The following is a 20979-nucleotide window of genomic DNA, read 5'->3' as shown; positions in this document are numbered from 1 at the left end:
TCCCCGGCAAAAGAAAAGATGTTATAATAGTAAAGACTGCAACATAAGCAATATCAGCAACTCATTTCTTAGTATTGCAACGGAAAGTAAAACAAAACAAAAATCCATACGAAAAAGGAGATTATCGCTGAAAAATACCATTGAAAGCGATGACCACAAATGCTCGCAGTCTAAGCAACAAAGTTCATGATCTACAAGCCCTGATGTTAGAGGCAGATCTAGATATTGTCGCTATCACAGAAACATGGTTCAGTGAATCACATGGATGGGATGCAAACCTACCAGGATATAATCTTTTTAGGAAGGACAGAGATGGTCAAAAAGGTGGAGGAGTAGCTCTCTATGTAAAGATCAATATCCAAGCGACCGAAATGCAAGGGACCTGGGGAGAGGAAGAAGCGATATGGATTGCTCTGAAAAGAGAAGATGGAACTTCTATCTACGTGGGTGTAGTCTACAGACCTCTGACTCAATCGAAGCAAATTGATAAGGATCTGATTGTGGATATCCAAAAGTTTGGAAGGAAAGAGGAGGTTCTGCTGCTGGGAGATTTCAACCTGCCGGATGCGGACTGGAATGTTCCGTCTGCGGAATCGGAAAGAAGTAGGGAGATTGTGGATGCCTTTCAAGAGGCTCTGCTCAGACAAATGATGACGGAACCTACAAGGGAAAAAGCGATATTGGATCTGGTCCTCACAAATGGAGAGAGTATCTCTAATGTTCGAGTGGGTGCTCACCTGGGAAGTAGCGATCATCAAAAGGTTTGGTTTGATATAATGGCTAAAGTGGAGAGCGGCCACATGTTACTTAAAGTCCTAGATTTCAAACGTACAGACTTTAATGCAATGGGAGAGTACCTGAAGAAAGAGTTGTTAGGATGGGAGGACATAAGAGAAGTGGAAAGACAGTGATCTAAGCTGAAAGGAGCGATAAAAATGGCTACGGACCTTTATGTGAAGAAAATCAATAAAAACAAGAGAAAAAGGAAGCCGATATGGTTCTCCAAACTAGTGGCAGAGAAAATAAAGGCGAAAGAGTTGGCGTTCGTGAAATATAAAAAACCCAAGAAGAGGAGTGCAGAAAGGACTACAGGGTGAAACTGAAAGAAGCCAAGAGAGAGATACGTCTGGCGAAAGCACAGGCGGAAGAACAAATGGCTAAAAATGTAAAAAAGGGAGACAAAATTTTTTTCAGATATATTAGTGAAAGGAGGAAGTTGAAAAATGGAATTGCTAAACTAAAAGATGCTGGGAACCGATATGTGGAGAGTGATGAGGAAAAAGCAAATGTGCTAAACAAATACTTCTGTTCTGTGTTCACAGAAGAAAATCCTGGAGAAGGACCGAGATTGTCTGGCAAAGTTACACGAGAAAATGGAGTAGATTCTGCGCCGTTCACAGAGGGGAGTGTTTATGAGCAACTTGAAAAACTGAAGGTGGACAAAGCGATGGGACCAGACGGATCCATCCCAGGATACTAAGGGAGCTCAGAGAGGTTCTGGCGAGTCCTATTAAAGACTTGTTCAACAAATCTCTGGAGACGGGAGTGATTCCTGGGGATTGGAGGAGAGCGGATGTGGTCCCTATTCATAAAAGTGGTCACAGGGATGAAGCAGGAAACTACAGGCCGGTGAGCCTCACTTCAGTTGTTGGAAAAATAATGGAAGTGTTGCTGAAAGAAAGGATAGTGTACTTCCTTGAATCTAATGGGTTACAGGATCCGAGGCAACATGGCTTTACAAAAGGTAAATCGTGCCAAACGAACCTGATTGAATTTTTTGATTGGGTGACCAGAGAGCTGGATCGAGGACATATGCTAGATGTAATTTACTTGGATTTCAGCAAAGCCTTTGATACAGTTCCTCATAGGAGGCTGTTGAACAAACTTGAAGGGCTGAAGTTAGGACCCAAAGTGGTGAACTGGGTCAGAAACTGGCTGTCGGACAGACGCCAGAGAACATAAGAAGTTGCCTCCACTGAGTCAGACCAGAGGTCCATCGCGCCCAGCAGTCCGCACCCGTGGCGGCCCATCAGGTCCATGACCTGTCAAGTGGTTAATGGAAGTCGCTCGGAGGAAGGAAAGGTGAGTAGTAGAGTTCCTCAGGGTTCGGTGCTGGGGCCAATCCTGTTCAATATGTTTGTGAGTGACATTGCTGAAGGGTTAGAAGGAAAAGTGTGCCTTTTTGCAGATGATACCAAGATTTGTAACAGAGTAGACACCAAAAAGGGAGTGGAAAATATGAAAAAGGATCTGCAAAAGTTAGAGGAATGGTCTAATGCCAGGCAACTAAAATTCAATGCAAAGAAATGCAGAGTAATGCATTTGGGGATTAATAATCGGAAGGAACCGTATATGCTAGGAGGAGAGAAGCTGATATGCACGGACGGGGAGAGGGACCTTGGGGTGATAGTGTCCGAAGATCTAAAGGCAAAAAAAACAGTGTGACAAGGCAGTGGTTGCTGCCAGAAGGATGCTGGGCTGTATAAAGAGAGGCATAGTCAGTAGAAGGAAGAAGGTGTTGATGCCCCTGTACAGGTCATTGGTAAGACATTAGAGTATTGTGTTCAGTTTTGGAGACTGTATCTGGCGAAGGACGTAAGAAGACTAGAAGCGGTCCAGAGGAGGGCGACGAAAATGCTAGGAGGCTTGCGCCAGAAGACGTATGAGGAGAGACTGGAAGCCCTGAATATGTATACCCTAGAGGAAAGGAGGGACAGGGGAGATATGATTCAGACGTTCAAATACTTGAAGGGTATTAACGTAGAATATAATCTTTTCCAGAGAAAGGAAAATGGTAAAACCAGAGGACATAATTTGAAGTTGAGGGGTGGTAGATTCAAAGGCAATGTTAGGAAATTCTACTTTACGGAGAGGGTAGTGGATGCCTGGAATGCGCTCCTGAGAGAGGTGGAGAGGAAAACTGGCTGAGTTGAAAGAAGCGTGGGATGAACACAGAGGATCTAGAATCAGAAAATAATATTAAATATTGAACTAAGGCCAGTACTGGGCAGACTTGCACGGTCTGTGTCTGTATATGGCCATCTGGTGGAGGATGGGCTGGGAAGGGCTTCAATGGCTGGGAGGGTTTAGATGGGATGGAGTAGGTTTTAACAGAGATTTCGGAAGTAGGAACCCAAGCACAGTACCGGGTAGAGCTTTGGATTCTTGTCCAGAAATAGCTAAGAAGAAAAAATTTAAATTGAATCAGGTTGGGCAGACTGGATGGACCATTTGGGTCTTTATCTGCCGTCATCTACTATGTTACTATGTAATCTGGGGGGGGGGGATTTAAATATTACCATTAACCCTATTTTGGACCGCAAACCATCCAATGCCGGGGATTCCCATCATGAGACTCTAGGGGAGTAAATTTTGTAATGGACCAGTTGGGGGGAGGTGGATGCATCCTGATGAACAGGATTACACTTTCTATTCCCATCCCCATAATGTATATGCGAGACTTGATTATATACTCTCCTCGCAATCTCTTTTGTCTGCAGTGGGGGAGGCAACAGTATCTGATCATGCCCCAATCACCCTTACCTTCCATCTGTTAAATAAAGAGCAGGATCGGGTTTGGAAATTACCTCCCCATTTGTACAGAGACCAGGAGTTCCATACTTTTCTTAGAGCCAAATTTCTGGAGTATATGCAGACTAACTCTCCAGAGGATTTGTCCCCTACTATATATTGGGAAGCAGCTAGGGAGGGTACTTTGCTGAAACTCTCTCAAGAACTGCAAGTATTACGAGGAGTCCATGTTAATAGATTAGATGAAGCCTCTAGATAGAAAATATTTGCAAAGAGGCAGATCAGGTTTTGACCACCAGAACAGAACAGGACGTATACTTTCTGAGATTTAAATGGGGCGTAAAAACGGGGAAGATACTAGCCAACCTGGTTTGTCCATCCCAAAATAAACAACTTATAGGGTGCATTTGGAATGCTCAAGGCATGTGACTCACCAATTTAGAGAAAATTGCGGAAAAATTTGTGCAGTTCTATACTAAATTATACATTCCCGGTTATGTAGATGTGTGGACTAGGGACTTCTCTTTTCAGGGCCTACACCTTCCCTCTTTGATGTCAGAGCAATTGGAGATGGAAGAAATCAAATTGGCCATTCAGAATCTGAAACTCACCAAGTCTCCAGGCCCCGATGACATGGTTTTAAAGCCCCTACAAAACATGTTTGCTGATGCCTCAGAGGAGGAGGGAAACCCAGGCAGATCCAACCTGGCTCATATTATCCTGCTTCCCAAACAGGGCAAAGATGTTGAGTAGCTGGGGTCCTAAAGGCCCATATCTCTTTTAAATCAGGATGTCAAGCTCTTGGCGGCCATATTGGGTAAGCGGCTGAAGTTATCTGCCCCAGTTGGTAGGTGAAGACCAGGTAGGATTTGTGCCTGGGAAGTATGTGTCTACGAACCTTTGTAGGGCTATACTGGCGATGCAGGAATCTCAGGGAAAGGATAATGGGGCGGTCTTAGCCAGCCTGGATATTGACAGCGTTATTTGGCCTCATCTTTTTTGGACCCTGGATAGATTCGGGATCGTGGGTAGATTTGTGGAGTGGGCAAAGGCTCTGTACTTCGAACCGAGGGCCCAGCTCTTTATTAATGGTAAATTAACTTCTCCCTTTGCCCTGCAAAGAGGAACAAGACAGGGACACCCCTTCTCCCCTTTGTTGTTTGTGTTGGCAGTGGAACCTTTGGCGGCACGACTTAGACAGACATTCAGGTGGCCTGCCATGAGCTCTGGTTGAGCTTGTTTGCTGATTACATGCTCCTCTATGTGAACCAGGCTGCTACGCAACTCCTTTTGAGCTGGGTACAGCTTTTTGGCACCTTTTCCGGACTCAGGCTAAACTGTAGCAAATCGGATGTCTTACCTCTACAGGGAGGGGGTGGGAGCCTTGGCATGTGGATTTGCCTATTAACATAGTAACATAGCAGATGACAGTAGATAAAGACCTGAATGGTCCATCCAGTCTGCCCAACCATACCCTCTCTTTAAATTACTGATTTAATTTAAATTTTTCTTCTTCTTAGCTATTTCTGGAGTAGAACCTAAAGCTCTGCCCAGTAGCGTGCTTAGGTTCCATCTACTGAAGTCTCCGTCTAAGTGTACTCTAGCCCATCTAAACCATCCCACCGTCAAAGCCCTCCCCAGCCCATCCTCAACCAAATGGCCATCTATGGGACACAAACTATGCAAGTCTGCTCAGTACTGGCCTTAGCTCTTCAATGTATACCATTATTTGCTGATTGTGTTCATCCCACGTTTTTATGAACAATGTCACTGTTTTCCTCGCTACCACCTCCCTTGACACACTCCCTCAAATATTTGGGGATTTATCTCCATCCTTCCCCTTCTGAAATGTATAAACAAAATACCTTGAGGGTTATTACCCAATTGAGGAATATGTGTTCGAACTGGATGGATCTCCTTCTGTCACTATTAGGTGGGGTGGCTCTTCTTAAAATGATGTTATTGCCTAAGATATTGTACCCAATACAGGTTCTACCAGTCTAGCTTAAGTGGAGAGATGAACTTGAGTTTAAGGCTTTGGTGAAATAAGAATGCCCGTATTGCGTATACTAAGCTTATTCTGGGGAAAAAATTAGGAGGGCTTATACCGGACTTGTGGTTTTATAAGGTAGTTTCTCTATTACGGGGAGTCCATGAATTTTTCTTGGAAGAGCAGAAATTCTTCCCACTCTCTCCAATCAAGGCCCGGTGTCATCTGTATACATTCCTTAATCTTCTCCACATCAGAGCAGGGTCACATCTGGAGTGTAGGTTCCACATTACCTTCTTACAACCATTTTGAGCAGCCTGGGAGTGGTGGTGAAGGAGGCAGGAGAGGTTCACTTGTGCCTCTCCATTGCTAGGCTATGTGGGAAACCCGGGCTTTCCGCTGGAGATGGGCTGTTCACCTTTATCTCTGTAGGCGGATAGGGGATGCAGAAGTCCTTCTCATTTATTGGAACTGGGGGGTGGCCACTTCCCATGTTTTAATCAAATGAAGGCCCCGTGGCCCTTACCTGCTTCCCATTTTTGGGCTTATTTGCAAGCTTGACAAATCATAGGTTGTATACATAGGAGTTTTGTCAGCCCGAAGTCATTATGCCTTTGTATAGGTCCATGGTGAGACCCCATCTGGAATACTGTGTACAATTCTGGAGGCCGCATTACCGCAAAGATGTGCTGAGACTTGAGTCAGTTCAGCGAATGGCCACCTGGATGGTCTCGGGACTCAAGGATCTCCCGTATGAGGAACGGCTGAATAAATTGCAGCTGTACTCACTTGAGGAACGCAGAGAAAGGGGTGACATGATCGAGACGTTCAAATAACTCACGGGCCATATTGAGGTGGAAGAAGATATCTTCTTTTTCAAGGGCCCCACGGCAACAAGAGGGCATCAGTGGAAAATCAGGGGCGGGAAACTACACGGTGACACCAGGAAATACTTCTTCACCGAAAGGGTGGTTGATCACTGGAATAGTTTTCTGCTACAGGTAATTGAGGCCAGTAGCGTGCCTGATTTTAAGACAAAATGGGATCGTCACATGGGATCTCTTCACAGGGAAAGGTAGGGGAGGGTTATTGCGGTGGGCAGACTTGATGGGCCGTGGCCCTTATCTGCCGTCTGTTTCTATGTTTCTATGTTTACTATGCTCAACAAAGCACAGTGGGGTTCCCAGGCAGATGGCACTAAATTAGATAGAAATTTTTTTATACTACCGAATTCCTTGGACACATTGGACACTTCTGGCATAGCCCAAGTAGCACAGTGATAGGAGAAGGAGTTGGGACAGCAGTTAAGTGTTGCACAATTTTAGGAGCTCTTTAGGGCTGAAACTGGGGGTTTTAAGGCCTCCGATCTCCAAGAAATTCATTTTAAGCTCTTTTGACTAGGGCACGGGGTGCTGCTATAAGTCTCTGGGATGATCCTCATTGTCTTTGTTGCATAATTCATGAAGGTACTTTTCGAGTGTCCTAAATTGATTCTCTGGCCAACTGTACTTCCTAAGTTGGAGGGGGTATTGCACACGATCATCCCCTGGGATTATATGACTTTATTGTTAGGGAATCAACATCTATTATTGGATAGGAATATAACTCCATCTTCCGATAGCTCTGTTGTTAATAATAAAAGTCATTCTGAGCAGTTTACTTACCTATGTATCTTCCGTTTGGACTTGTGGACTGAAATTGGACCCTTGATACTGTTTGATTTATATTTGTTGCAAGTGCCTGTTCCTCGAGGGTATCGTTCCTTCTTGCAGCGTACCATCTTTATGGGGAAGAAAGTTATTTTGCTTAATTGGCTACCCCAGAATCCTCCCTCCCTCTCTCAATGGAGAATGCAAAAGCTTACATTGCTTAAGTTGGAGCATATCCAATTCCAGGATTTGGACTCTCCCATGGGCCATCAATTTAAGCGCACTTGGCGAGCCTTTTGGTCTACTTTGACCCCGAGAGTGCGTTGTTGTCTTTTGAATAGGTAGATTACTGTGTCTGGCCCAGGCATTCCTTGCTTGATTGTTGGTCTTCTAGGGTGGGTGGAATTATTATACCATAAAGGTCATTCTGAAATTTTGGCTTGAGGAAGTAGTTCTTCCTTTTCATGTTTGAAATTGCCTTGGAGAAAGGGAAGCAGCAAACTCCTGAACGTCTACGCTACTTGTACTTGTGGCCACAATGCTTATCTCTCTGATGAACCAAGGGGAAGATTGTGGGGGACCGAGCCACATCTCTTGACTGTGTGGGTAACATGGAGAAAGTGGGATGGGTGGGGGGCAGAGTGAGATTGGTGAGTATGTGTTGGTGTTTTCGTTATCCTTTTGTGGTAGTATGGGAGGTGGGATTGGGATGACTGGAATTGTATTATATGATCGGATTGGGAGGGTGAATTATATCTGGTTTTATGTATAATGGAAATAAGGCACCAAGTATATCATGGCATATTAGTATGGATAATTTTGACTGCAAATGCTTTTATTTTGGAGGACTATCTAACCTGTGATATCAACCAGGTAGTAGGTGAGCATTATTGTACCTTCGCCTTGCTTTTCTCTGTGGTCGCATTTTTCTGGTTATGTACCTTTCACTTATATGGCCATGTTTTTTTATGTTTATTGCCTTGTTATGACATTATACTTGTTGCATCAATAAAACACTTTAACAAAAACAAACAAAAAAAAAAACCCCAACCTCTGGAATTCATTTCTGGAAAATGTGGTGAAATCAGTTAGCTTAGCGGGGTTTAATAAAGGTTTGGATAATTTCCTAAAAGAGAAGTCCATAGACCATTATTGAGATGGTTTGGGGAAATCCACTGCTGATTCCTAGGATAAACAGCATAAAATCTGTTTTATTACTTGGGACCAGGGCTTGTCACCGTTGGAAACAGGACACTGGGCTTGATGGACCTTCGGTCTGTCCCAGTAGGGCAATTCTTATGATATTTTGCATTTCAGTTTCTAATTCTCAAATATTGCTGTACATGTAAAAAAGTCTGACATTTTAAGGTTTCCTGTTCATTTTTTGGCCTTGGTCACAAATGCAGTGTCTGTATAGAGAGGATGACAAAAGTGGCGATGAGTTGGGATTGGGGAGGAAGGCAAAGTCCTACCACCGGCTGTGCTCTTCATTCCAAGACTGTTCACAACCCACCCTGCTTTCATTTCCTTTAGATGGACTTGGTAATTTGTGCCTCCCCCCCCCCAATGTTATAGCTCATTCTCCCCAGGAGCCCAGAACGGTTGATAGCGATTCATGGTAACATTAGACAGGATATAGGATATGAGACCGTTTCAGACTTCAATTCAAACTCCTCTTACTGACCTACAAATGCACTCACTCAGCTGCCCCTCACTATCTCCCTTCACTTGTCTCTCCCTATGATCTGCTCAGCTGATAAGTGCCTCCTATCTGTTCCCTTCTCTTCAGCTGCCAACTCCAGACTCCGTCCCTTCTACCTTGCTGCACCGTATGCTTGGAACAAGCTGCCCAAATTCCTATGTCGGGCCCGTCTCTGGCAGTGTTCAAGCCCCTTTTAAAAGCCCGCCTCTTTGAGAGTTCTTTTGACTCCTCTGACCTTGGGTTCTGCATCCCCTACCATCGATGTTATGTCTGTCTGTCCAAATTAGATTGTAAGCTCTTCAGAGTAGGGACCATCTATAAATGTCAAAATGTACAGCACTGCATATGCCTTCCAGTGCTATATAAGTGATAAGTAGTAGTACTCTCTCCATCCTGACACTAGGGGTCCTCTGTGCCCCTCCCAGGCTTTACCTTCCCCATCCTGACACTAAGGGTCCTCTGTGCCCCTCCCAGGCTTTACCTTCCCCATCCTGACACTAAGGGTCCTCTGTGCCCCTCCCAGGCTTTACCTTCCCCATCCTGACACTAGGGGTCCTCTGTGCCCCTCCCAGGCTTTACCCTCCCCATCCCGGCCTTTAGCCTTCCTACCCCAACATTACAAATCCTTTGTGTTTATCTCAGGATTTCTGAAACTTCATTATTGGTTTTCTCCCCTACCCCTCCAAAGTCACTCCTTAGATATTTTAATATGTTCATCGCTTAGAATTTGATTAAGCAATCAATCAAGAAAAATAATAAACTTGAAACTTGATTTGTTTAACAATTTGTAACTTGCCCAACTATGGGCTAGATTCACTAAGCAAACCGATCATGTGCTGATCGGTTTGTGAGCCCTTTACAACCAGAGTTCCCTCCTGCACTAATGCCTGTAGCAATCCGGTCTCGAACGTCCCATGCAAATGAGTAAAACCCCATGCAAAATAGCCCAACTGCTGCAGACCAGTCAGTAACTGAGTTACCGGTAGGTCTGCAGGCTTTTTGACAGGCCTGCCTTTCTTTTTTATTCATTTTTTGCCATGGCACCGATATTTTGCGTGTGTTACACACACAAAATATCTGCCTCATAAAAAAAAAAAAGAATAAAAAAGAAGGCAAACCTGTCAAAAAAAATGTACTCCCTCAAAAAAACGGAACCCCCCAACCCCAACCGGCACGGCACTTGCCCTACCTCCCTCCTTCCCTGAGACCGGCACTGCACGCCCTTGCTCACCCCCCTATGACCGGCACCAAAAAGTTGGGAGCAGGAGGAGTGCTCAGTCCCTCCTGCTCCTAGGCCTCCCAACCTCCGGCCCACCCGTGGTGGGGCCCGGCCCACTTACCTGCCCCAATACCTTTTTAACAGTTGGGAACAGGAGGGGGTTCACGGTGGTAAATGGCGCCATCTGGTGGAAACAGTAAAAAAAGACAGTGAATGTGAATAGGCTGCAAAGTGAAAGATACTTTTTTTTTTCCTTGAAAATTTATTGAAAGTTTTACAAAATACAAATGCAAAAGGGAAAGTGGTACACAAGAAAAGTACAATAGTCAATAATGTACAGACAAAGTGTTGGTGTCATACTTCAAATCATGAGCTAATGGCGCCATTAAGTGGAAACAATAAAAATAAACACAATGAATGTGAATGGGCCATCTGGTTGAAACAGAAAAAAAGGCAACGAACGGACTCCCCCAAAAAGAAAAAGATGTAGTAAATGTTATATGTAAAGTTTAGGTGAAGGATATTATGTTCTTCCCTATATAAAATCTTGCCGATGTTGCCTCTCCTTAAAAACATATCTAAAACAAAGCTTTATGACTTATAGGTTAATGACGCCGCCAATTTGGAATGGTGCCAAAATAGATCAGCGTTTTGCTATCAGGAGATAAAGGAAATCCCCCCTCCCCCAAGGGCTTCCCTTTTCAAAAGTAGCGTGTCCCCCACCGGAAATGCACCGAAACCCCTAGGAACTGATTAATTGCTTGTGAAAAGAGCCCCAGGATTGGCGCCAAGGAGATGTAAACGGCTGAGTCTTTGTTCTTCCCTATATATCATCTTAAAAACATACTTTAAAAATAGAAAGCTTTATTATTTACAATTAAAAATGCAGCTAGTTTGGAACGGAATCATAAGAGGTTAGTCTCCTGGCCCAGGGAAATGCACCAAAGCCCATAGAAATTCATCACAACGGGGCAACATCTACAAGATTTTATATAAGGAAGAACAGATTAATTAATCAGCTTAATAACCCTTCACTCTTTCGGTCTGAATGTTTTTTAACATTTATTTATTTTCACTTTGCAGTCAATTCATTGCCTTTTTTATTGTTTCCACGAGATGGCGCCATTTACCACATTATTTGAAATATCTTTTACTTTGCAGCCTCTTCACATTTATTCTTTTTTTTACTATTTCCACCAGATGGCGCCATTTGCCACATTATTTGAAATATCTTTTACTTTGCAGCCCCTTCACATTTATTCTTTTTTTTACTATTTCCACCAGATGGCGCCATTTGCCACATTATTTGAAATATCTTTTACTTTGCAGCCCCTTCACATTTATTCTTTTTTTTACTATTTCCACCAGATGGCGCCATTTGCCACATTATTTGAAATATCTTTTACTTTGCAGCCCCTTCACATTTATTCTTTTTTTTATTATTTCCACCAGATGGCGCCATTTGCCACATTATTTGAAATATCTTTTACTTTGCAGCCCCTTCACATTTATTCTTTTTTTTACTATTTCCACCAGATGGCGCCATTTGCCACATTATTTGAAATATCTTTTACTTTGCAGCCCCTTCACATTTATTCTTTTTTTTACTATTTCCACCAGATGGCGCCATTTGCCACATTATTTGAAATATCTTTTACTTTGCAGCCCCTTCACATTTATTCTTTTTTTTACTATTTCCACCAGATGGCGCCATTTACCACATTATTTGAAATATCTTTTACTTTGCAGCCCCTTCACATTTATTCTTTTTTTTACTATTTTCACCAGATGGCGCCATTTACCACATTATTTGAAATATCTGTTACTTTGCAGCCTATTCATCATTCATTGTCCTTTTTTATTTCCAGTAGATGGCACCGTTACTATATTTCCTATCAATTATACACATTTTTTCCAGCAGCTTCATTTTATTATTTTAATTTTTACTTTTTTGCCCATAGTTTATCTACAACTTGATTTTTTTTTTTTTTAATTTTGCTATGGGCTCCTTTTATCAAGCCGTGCTAGCGGGGTTAACGCTTGTGACGTTTCATCAAGTGCTAACCCCCGCGCTGACCAAAAACTACTGCCTGCTCAAGAAGAGGCGGTAGCGGCTAGTGGGGCCGGTGGTTTAACGTGCGTTAAACCGCTAGCGCGGCTTGATAAAAGGAGCCCTATGTATGTCTATATATATGACCTGAGGTTCTCTGACAATCAGTGCCTTAGGCCCATCGCGTGAATCAGATGACGCGCCGGGGCAGGGCCTAAGGCCACTATTGTGTAGTGGCGGACCGGGAAGCAGGAGCACGAGGACTTTACTCCTGCTCCTGAAGATGGGAGGATTGTCGAAGGAGCAGGAGGGACTGGGCACTCCTCCTGCTCACAACTATTTTCAAGGTACCAGGCCAGGCCCGACTGCCTGGGCCGACCAGGGGTGGGCCAGGGGTAGGAGGCCTAGGAGCAGGAGGGACTGAGCACCCCTCCTGCTCCCAACTTTAACGTGGTCGGGCCATTCGTGGGTGAGTGGGCTGGGCCGTGTCGGGCACCGCAGGGGGGGGAGGGGGAGTTAGTTGGTGGCAGGAGGAAGCTGACATCCCTTCTACCATATTGTGCGGGCAGGGAGGGCAGCATCGGGGGTGGGCCCTCGATCTTGTCAGGCAGGTGTATCTCTCTTGCCTGCTCCCGGACTCTCCTGCTCTCTGCCGCTGTTCCCTGCAGTGCAGGCCCACTTTAAAACCACGGGCTTGCACCGCAGGGAACGGTGGCAGAAAGCAGGAGAGTCTGGGAGCAGGCAAGAGAGATCTGGGCTGGGCTGAGCCCTGACAGCAGTGACAGGAGGCTGCTTGTCCTGTCACTACTGTCAGGGTGTGCGCATGAGCGGGGATCGCTCTGGCCGTGGGTAGGGGGCGTGCTAACTATCGTCCCCATTTGCATGCAGTCCTTTACTGAATTAGTTGGCTGGCATGCAAATGGAAACGGATCGTGCACGGTTTGGAGATTTAGTGAATCCTGGCCCATGTTCTTGGTGTCTAAGAGTCTACCTATACAATTAAATTAAAACCAAGAACACAAAAGTACAAGAACAATAGCCATCCTCTCTATAAACATTATATATAAATCTATCAAATTTGAAGACTTATAAACATCAAAGGTATGTCTCAACTCATCCCTCGGGCTCTAGTGAGGCCTGTCTTTGTGCCCCTTAGTTTCTCCTGTTTTCTCTCATTGCTGTTTTCTCTTTCCTGAATGATTTCGTACTTTATCCCAGGAGCATTTCCTCAAGTCTTCCCACTTACTGTCTCTTTCAGGAGCAGGCACAGCGGATGGCTTCTCCAAGGCCTCAGGTTTTCTTGAATTCCTTGTTTTCTACTGAGCAAGGAATGGCAGGATTCAGACCCAGAAAGACAGGTAAGGGACAGGACAGCTGTCTTGACTAATGTCTAAAGTTGGCTTCAGACGTGTTAGTGGTTTCTGTTCTTTGCTTTTCACAGCTCTCTGCCTGGGGGATTCCTCTCGGTGAGGCAGATGTGACCTTGGCTGGCTCCAGTATGGCTGACCCGAATACTTCCCAGAACCTATCTAAGTGTGAAGACTACCGCTCCAATCACACACTGCACCTAGCAGGGTACAGCATCCTCTTCCCTTTGGGGCTGTTTCTGAATATCTTGGCACTCTGGATCTTCCTGCGTTACCTTCATCTGCGTTCCGTGGTCAGTATCTATATGTTCAATCTGGCCCTGAGTGACCTGCTTTTTACCCTTTCTCTGCCACTACGCCTCTACTACTATTCCCACCATAACTGGCCTTTTGGGAAAGTTCTCTGCCAGGTCAATGGATCCCTCTTCCAAATCAACATGTACGGCAGCTGCATCTTCCTCATGTGCATCAACCTAGATCGCTATGTGGCCATTGTACACCCGCTACGCTGGCGCCATCTCCGCCGCCCCAAAGTAGCACGGCTGGTCTGCTTGGGTGTATGGGCACTCATTTTGATGGGTTCTGTGCCAGCAGCTCTTATCCATGTCTCCAATGACTGTCGGTACAAAGACCGAAAAATTTCCCGCTGCTTTGAGGCCTTCAGTGCCTGGGAGCGCAGCCTTTTCCCACTGATCATTCTGGTTGAGGTATTGGGTTTCCTACTGCCACTATTGTTTGTGGTTTATGGCTCTGCCCGTATCTTCTGGGAACTGTGCCGTGGTGGTGGCAGCTATAGTGATGGCAGCAAACAGGTGGGTGGACGGCGGCAGAAGACTGTGCGGCTGCTTGTGGTGAACCTCATCATTTTCATTATCTGCTTTGTGCCCTACAACTTGACACTGGCCACCTATGGACTACTGAGGGCCCATGTGATTGAGGCCGGAAAGGGGACTGTGGGTGCGGTACGGCAGGCGTTGGTAGTGACTATCCTTCTAGCTAGCATGAACTGTACCCTGGATCCCCTTGTGTACTATTTCAGCACTGAGGGCTTCCGGAATACCTTTAAAGGTCTCCGCCAGGGCCAAACCTGGAACTGTGAGCCCAAGGTGCTAAACACAGTGTTAGGGAAAGGCAAGACAGAGAACGGAGCCCATAGGGACCAGAGGTTACCAAGCACTAGCATCACTCTGCTGAATCGCCAAATACAGGACTCTGCTGTGTAATAAGGGAGCTGTTTGGGTGAAGGCAGGGGGATGCAGTAGGGGAAGGATTCTCTCAATCCCCCAGTGAGAAAGAGAAAGTGCAATATGACTTCTGCTCACATCTGGCTTACCCTTTACTTCTTCTACAAGGTCATTCCATGCATTCATTTGTCCTAACAAATATAGGCTGATACTATTCCCATATCTACCTCCACAGAGCCTCTGATCATAACCTTTTCTGCTGGAATAGATTTATTTAATGTGCACTTTTACTAGCTCTCAGGTTCTTGAACACTGCTGTTATATTCTCCTGTCGTCGTCCCCCCCCCCCCACACTTCTGTATAAATGACCAGCTCTATAACAGACATGGAGAGCCATTTTCAATAGGACATCCAAGTCCAACTTTGGATGTTTCCTGCAAGATATCCAAAGTTGGGGGTGGAGAAATGTCCATTTTCAAAACTGCTGGACACCTAAATTTTTTCTTTTTTTTTTCAGAAATAGTCTACTTGGACATCTTAGCCGCCAGGATGACCAACCGTAGGAAGTCCAACTTTTTACCATAAAAGCATCCAAGTTAAAACATCCAAATCCAGACCATTTGGCTGTGGGAAGGCCCAGCGTTATAATGTACTATCCACATAGACATGCCAACAGAGCAGTTTGCCACCTTCGAGGGCATTGCTATAAACTTCACATAAAGGATACCAGGTCTACATCTCACTTAATCCTTTTATAATTTATGCTGAGCTCTCCAAAACTCCCCCCAATATGGTAGGATTTTGGTGGTCTCATACTTTCCACCATAAATAGAGTGGGTAGAGTGGCTTATGGGCCTGGGTCCTCCCCTTTATGGTTCACTATCCCACCCACCAGGCTACTTAAGATACCTGTGTGATGCTCTACTAGCCTTTCCCAAACCTTGCCAGGTGATGCTGTTCTATGGTCAAGTATGTACTGTTTCATCAAGTATATTATTTATTTACTATCCCGCCCGTTGGGATCTAATAATAGCATTGCTGGATCAGACCAATGGACCATCTAGCCCAGTATCCCATCTTCACGGAGGCCAATCCAAGTCACAAGAACCTGGCAAAACCCAAATAGTAGCAGTATTCCATGCCACTGATCCAAAGCAAGCAGTGGCTTCTCTCATGTCTGTCTCAACAGCAGTTTATGGACTTTTCCTCCAGTTACATTAATCACTCTTACCACATCCAGAGCTTAACTATTCTCTGAGTGAAAAAAATATTTTCTCCTATTGGTTTTTAAAGTATTACTCTGTAACTTCATTGAGTGTCCCCTAGTCTTTGTAAATCTTGATGCAGTAGTAAATTGATCCACTCCACTTAGGATTTTGTAGACTTCAATCATATCTCCCCTCAGCTGAAGAGCTCTAACCTCTCTAGTCTTTCCTCATACAAGAGGAGTACAATAGGAAAATACTACTTGGCCCAGATTATTGCAATCTTAATTTAATCCCCACATTAGTATAATTTTAAAAATACAACTAGTTCAAGAATAAGCATCACGAAAAGGAAAAGTTTTTAAGTCTGAATGAAAAGACTCTAAAGAAGTTGATGAATATGAACTGGAAGTAAATTCCAAGGTGTAGGTCCATGAATTAAGGAAATAGATTGCCAAATCTGCTCATTAACTATTTCTCTGTTCGTAGGAATAACTAAATGATTATGTTATGCAGAACAAAGAGCTGTTTTTGGAATATAGGGTATAAGATAGTTCATTTGATTGTAATGTCTTGAAAACTAATTTTATAAGTAAGCCAATGAGCAATTGGTAACCAATGTGATTTTTTAAACAGTGGAGTAATTTGATCAAATTTTCTTGCCTTATGAATTAATCTTAAAGCTGTATTTTGAATATTTTGCAATCTTTTAAGGTCTTTGATTTTTTTACCCCTAAGCAGTGAATTACAATAATCTAATTGCTGAATTACAAGTGAATGTATTAAAGTACTGTATTAAATGCAGAAGGACAAAGTAATGACCGGACAGAACATGTCAAACGAAGTTTGTAAAAAGTATGTGAAATATGTCTATTAAATGGAAGTTGTGTATCTAACTTCACTCCAAGCATATGTGCTGAATTTACTAATGGGACTGTTTTGGAATTATTAGTAGTTTTTTATTTGGGATGAAAAATGATCAGTTTACATTTTTCTGGATTTAATTTCATTTCTTGACTAGACAGCCAAGCTGTGATAAAAGTCAAGTTGTGATTGATATTGTCTAGTATTTTAATATCATCTGCGTAGATGAACAATGGAAATGATTGTTCTAACGTTAGTAATGGAAGCAAAACCAGATTAAACCGAATTGATGATAAAAGAGAACCTGAGGTATCTCTGAGTCAATGGAAAAGGAGGTAGAACAGATGCTATTGAAATGTACCTTGAAAGTACGATTTGATATATAAGATACAAAGCAATTAAGAGCTATATCTGCAATCCCTAATGTTTAACCTGCCAGTAAGCAGGTCATGATCTATACCAGTGTTCTTCAACCACCGGTCCATGGGCCAGTGCCGGTCCACAGAAATTTCCTGCCGGTCCACAGGGCCAGCACGTACATCAGGCCCAAAACAGTGTTCTTCAACTGCCGGTCCACGGTGCGATCGATGCGGCGTTATCTTCGAGCCAGCTCCCTCTTCCTAACTGATTCAGTGCATAAAGCCACGGGCAGTGGCTCCTACGGGCATCCTGCGCCTGAACTGGAAGCCTTCTCTCTGACGTTGCAACATCAGAGGGAAGGCTTCCAGATGAGGCACGGGACGTGCAAGGTGCAATTAGTACTATTATGGGGGCGGGGTCTGGGGTGGAGATTGGGTAGAGATGGGCGGGGTCTGGCCCACGACTTAGCCCAGTGTTCTTCAACCGCCGGTCCACGGTGCGATCGATGTGGCGTTATCTTCGAGCCAGCTCCCTCTTCCTAACTGATTCAGTGCATAAAGCCACGGGCAGTGGCTCCTACGGGCATCCTGCGCCTGAACTGGAAGCCTTCTCTCTGACGTTGCAACGTCAGAGGGAAGGCTTCCAGATGAGGCACGGGACGTGCAAGGTGCAATTAATACTATTATGGGGGCGGGGTCTGGCCTACGACTTAGCCCAGTGTTCTTCAACTGCCAGTCCACGGACTGATACCGGTCCACAGAATAATTATTTTATTTCTGCCAGTCCATAGGTGTAAAAAGGTTGAAAAACACTGATCTATACAATCAAAAGCAGCAGATAGATCTAAAGAGAAGGGGGGACTTCTAGACTGCATTTTTGTGGCTTTGGCATTCAGAGCTGAATTCAAATTGGTGGGCACTGGAGGATTAAGTGACTTGCCCAGGGTCACAAGGAGCAGATCACAAACTCTAGGTGCAGAAGCAGCAGCTCTGCTAGTGAGCCACACCTTCCAGTAAGCATCATAACTGGTTTAAAATAAATGAGGTCAAGGCCAGTAATGAAGTTTCTCTACCATGATGTTTTCTAGAAGCAGTTGGTGTTGATGAAGAAGAAATTAGGTCCTTACCTGCTAATTTTATTTCTTTTAGGACCCTCCAGACCAGCACAGAAACAGATGAGTTTATGCTTCTCTGCCAGCTGACTTTTGGCATCAGTACAAGTGAGCTGTACAGTCCCTCTTACAATCAGTCTTTACGAATAGCCAAGCAAAAATCAACAAGGCTAAACCAGAACATACAACTCCACACTCACATAGAGAAGGCAAGGAACAGTCCCAAATCAGACCAGGGGACACTGTTGGATACTGATTAGAACAAGAACCTTTCAGAATGCCCCACAGTTCACCAGCCAAACCAAATGCCACTGCTCTTTAAACTCTCCAAAACAACCATTGCAACGTGTAGGAAGCGTTGATGAGAGGCCAAATAGGAACATGCAGATAGCCCTCTGTTAGGTCAAGAGAAGTCAGAAATTCCCCAGGCTGGACAGCCAGAATTACCGATTTCAGGGTTTCATGTGAAAACACAGAACCCAGAGAGCACTGTAGATAATCTTTGAGATCCAAAATGGGCCGAAAGAACCCCTCTTTCTAGGGCACCACGAATGGAGTACCTGTTGGTGTGAATTTCCTGAGAAGGCACTGGGACTACCACTTTGAGGACCAGCAACTTGATCAGTGACAAGGAGAGGAGAGGAAACGATCTGGCAAAGAACGTGAAAACTCCAGAGCATAACCGTCCCGAATCACCTCCAGGACCCACTGATCCATTGTAATCTCTGCCCATCCCTGGTAAAAAAATCTCACAACCGTGCTCTGACTTGAACCGTGAGAAGGACCCACAATGCATATGTTGGAAGAAACATCCTCTGGAAATAAAAGAGGTTGCACCCCAGCCAGGGCGGTACCTACGAAATCCACTCAAACATCCCCAGGCAGAACCACCACGTGAAACCTGGCGAGGTCAGTCTTCTGGTGTTTAGTGTTTTTTTTGGGGGGGGGTTCTTTACTGAGGCACATTAGAGACACTCAAAGCCTGAACCAGCTTATCCAATTCCTCCTCAAAGACAAAGGGAAACTTACTGTGCTTAGCCTTAGACACCGCATCTGACGACCTGGACACTCTGAAGTGGGGTGCTTGCCATTGTGGATGTTTCCAGTGATTCACTGGAAGGAAAAGACCCCCCAGACAACCCCCAGAACTGAAGCAGGATCTTCAGCTGCCTGTAAATAAGCCTTGCACATGGCTAACCTAAAATCAGGGCTTAACAACCCTGACAGCAATCTAGAAATCTTAGCATGAGCAGAAGACACATTTAAGACCTGTTCCTGACTCTCTAAGACAGAAGGAAGGTCGCCCGAGGCAGTGGACAAAAATGGAGACATTTCCTGCCAAACTGAGGGAAGTGCTGTCGCTAAACTGGCACTTGAAATCAAACGCGTCACCGAAGCCAAACTTGATCCAGCCATTACAGAAGCACCGCTAGCAGCCCCAGCCGCAGTGACAAGGGACTCCCCAGCAGTCAAGGAAACCTTGGCGTGGGTGGCACCGGTGCCTCCTGCCAATGAGCGGTATGCGTGTGAAGTGGAGTTGGACACGTCAACTCTCAAAGCCGGGTCCCCCTCAAAGCAGCCAGAACATTTTGTGCACCCGCCAGCCACATCCACCACTCGGCGCCCACATAAAACGCACTTGTGCTCCTTCTCGAAGCACTGAATGCGCCAAAACCCCACATACATAGAAACATAGAACATGACAGCAGAAAAGGGCCACGGCCCATCTAGTCTGCCCACACTAATGGCCCACCCCCTAACTACCTCCATGAAGAGATCCCACATGCCAATCCCATCTTTTCTTAAAATCTCGCACGCTGCTTGCCTCAATTACCTGTTGTGGAAGATTATTCCAGCGATCAACCACCCTTTCGGTGAAGAAATATTTTCTGGTGTCGCCATGAAATTTCCCACCACTGATTTTCAACGGATGCCCTCTTGTTGCTGTGGGTCCTTTAAGGAAAAAGAGATCCTCTTCCACCTCGATACGGCCTGTGACATATTTGAACGTCTCGATAATGTCTCCCCTCAATGCTGTACTAAAATGGTGGCCTCAGGACCACTTTATGCTCCGTTTATGGGGGTTTTTTTTTTTAACTTCTCGCAGCTCACGAACTATATCAAGTTAGAGCAGACCCCGCATGGCACTCTAAACTGTAGTCAATGCCGGTATCAGTGGCAAGGTGTACAGTAGAGGCTCCTCTAAACACAGAGAAACCTGTGGAGGTGGGGGAAGGGACTCAACCCTTTCAAGTGTGACACTCCCAAGGTCGGTAGGTCCCCCAAGCTCTATCTGGACAACAAAAGGGACCAGAGAAATTCCCTAACCAGATCCAACAGGCCCAAAACAACCCTCAGCACAGACTGCACAATCTTACCACTCCACCTGCTGGAGACTGAGAAAAGACTGAGTGTAAGAGGGACTGCAAAGCCCAATTGTACTGATGCCAAAAGTTAGTCTCTCAGTCTCCACCTGCATAAACCCAGCCATTTCTGTGCCAGTCTGGAGGGACACTAAAGAAGAAAATTTGTGTTATCTACCAAATCTTCCAATTACTGTAATACCACTGATTCCACTATTTTTGATTTGGTCGGTAGTTAGTAACGTCTGTTTTTTTCAAGATTGTAAATTTTTAAATGTTGGACAGAGAATTGCTACTTTCCACTCATCTGGTACTAATCTATCAGATAAACTAGTGGTCACCATAGAATGAATAAAATGGAGAAATGATGCATCATTGATGGAT

General features: G+C 44.7%; 1 protein-coding gene across 11 annotated transcripts in view; it reads left to right on the top strand.

Annotated features, from left to right (window-relative positions):
• Positions 1-15836, top strand: part of LPAR5 (lysophosphatidic acid receptor 5) — an 84920-nt gene extending 69084 nt beyond the window's left edge. For all 11 annotated transcript variants that reach the window (XM_033923792.1, XM_033923790.1, XM_033923785.1 and 8 more), the window contains 2 exons: positions 13400-13499; positions 13583-15836. In XM_033923792.1, coding sequence (XP_033779683.1) covers positions 13640-14731 — 1092 coding nt within the window. In that variant the 5' untranslated portion in view covers positions 13400-13499; positions 13583-13639 and the 3' untranslated portion in view covers positions 14732-15836. The remainder of the gene's footprint in view (positions 1-13399; positions 13500-13582) is intronic.
• The last annotated feature ends 5143 nt before the right edge of the window (positions 15837-20979 follow it).

Source organism: Geotrypetes seraphini, chromosome 16 (assembly GCF_902459505.1).
Source record: "Geotrypetes seraphini chromosome 16, aGeoSer1.1, whole genome shotgun sequence".
Lineage (NCBI taxonomy): Eukaryota > Metazoa > Chordata > Amphibia > Gymnophiona > Dermophiidae > Geotrypetes > Geotrypetes seraphini.
Note: the sequence above shows the minus strand (reverse complement) of the source record. Positions and strands in the feature narration are given on the sequence as shown.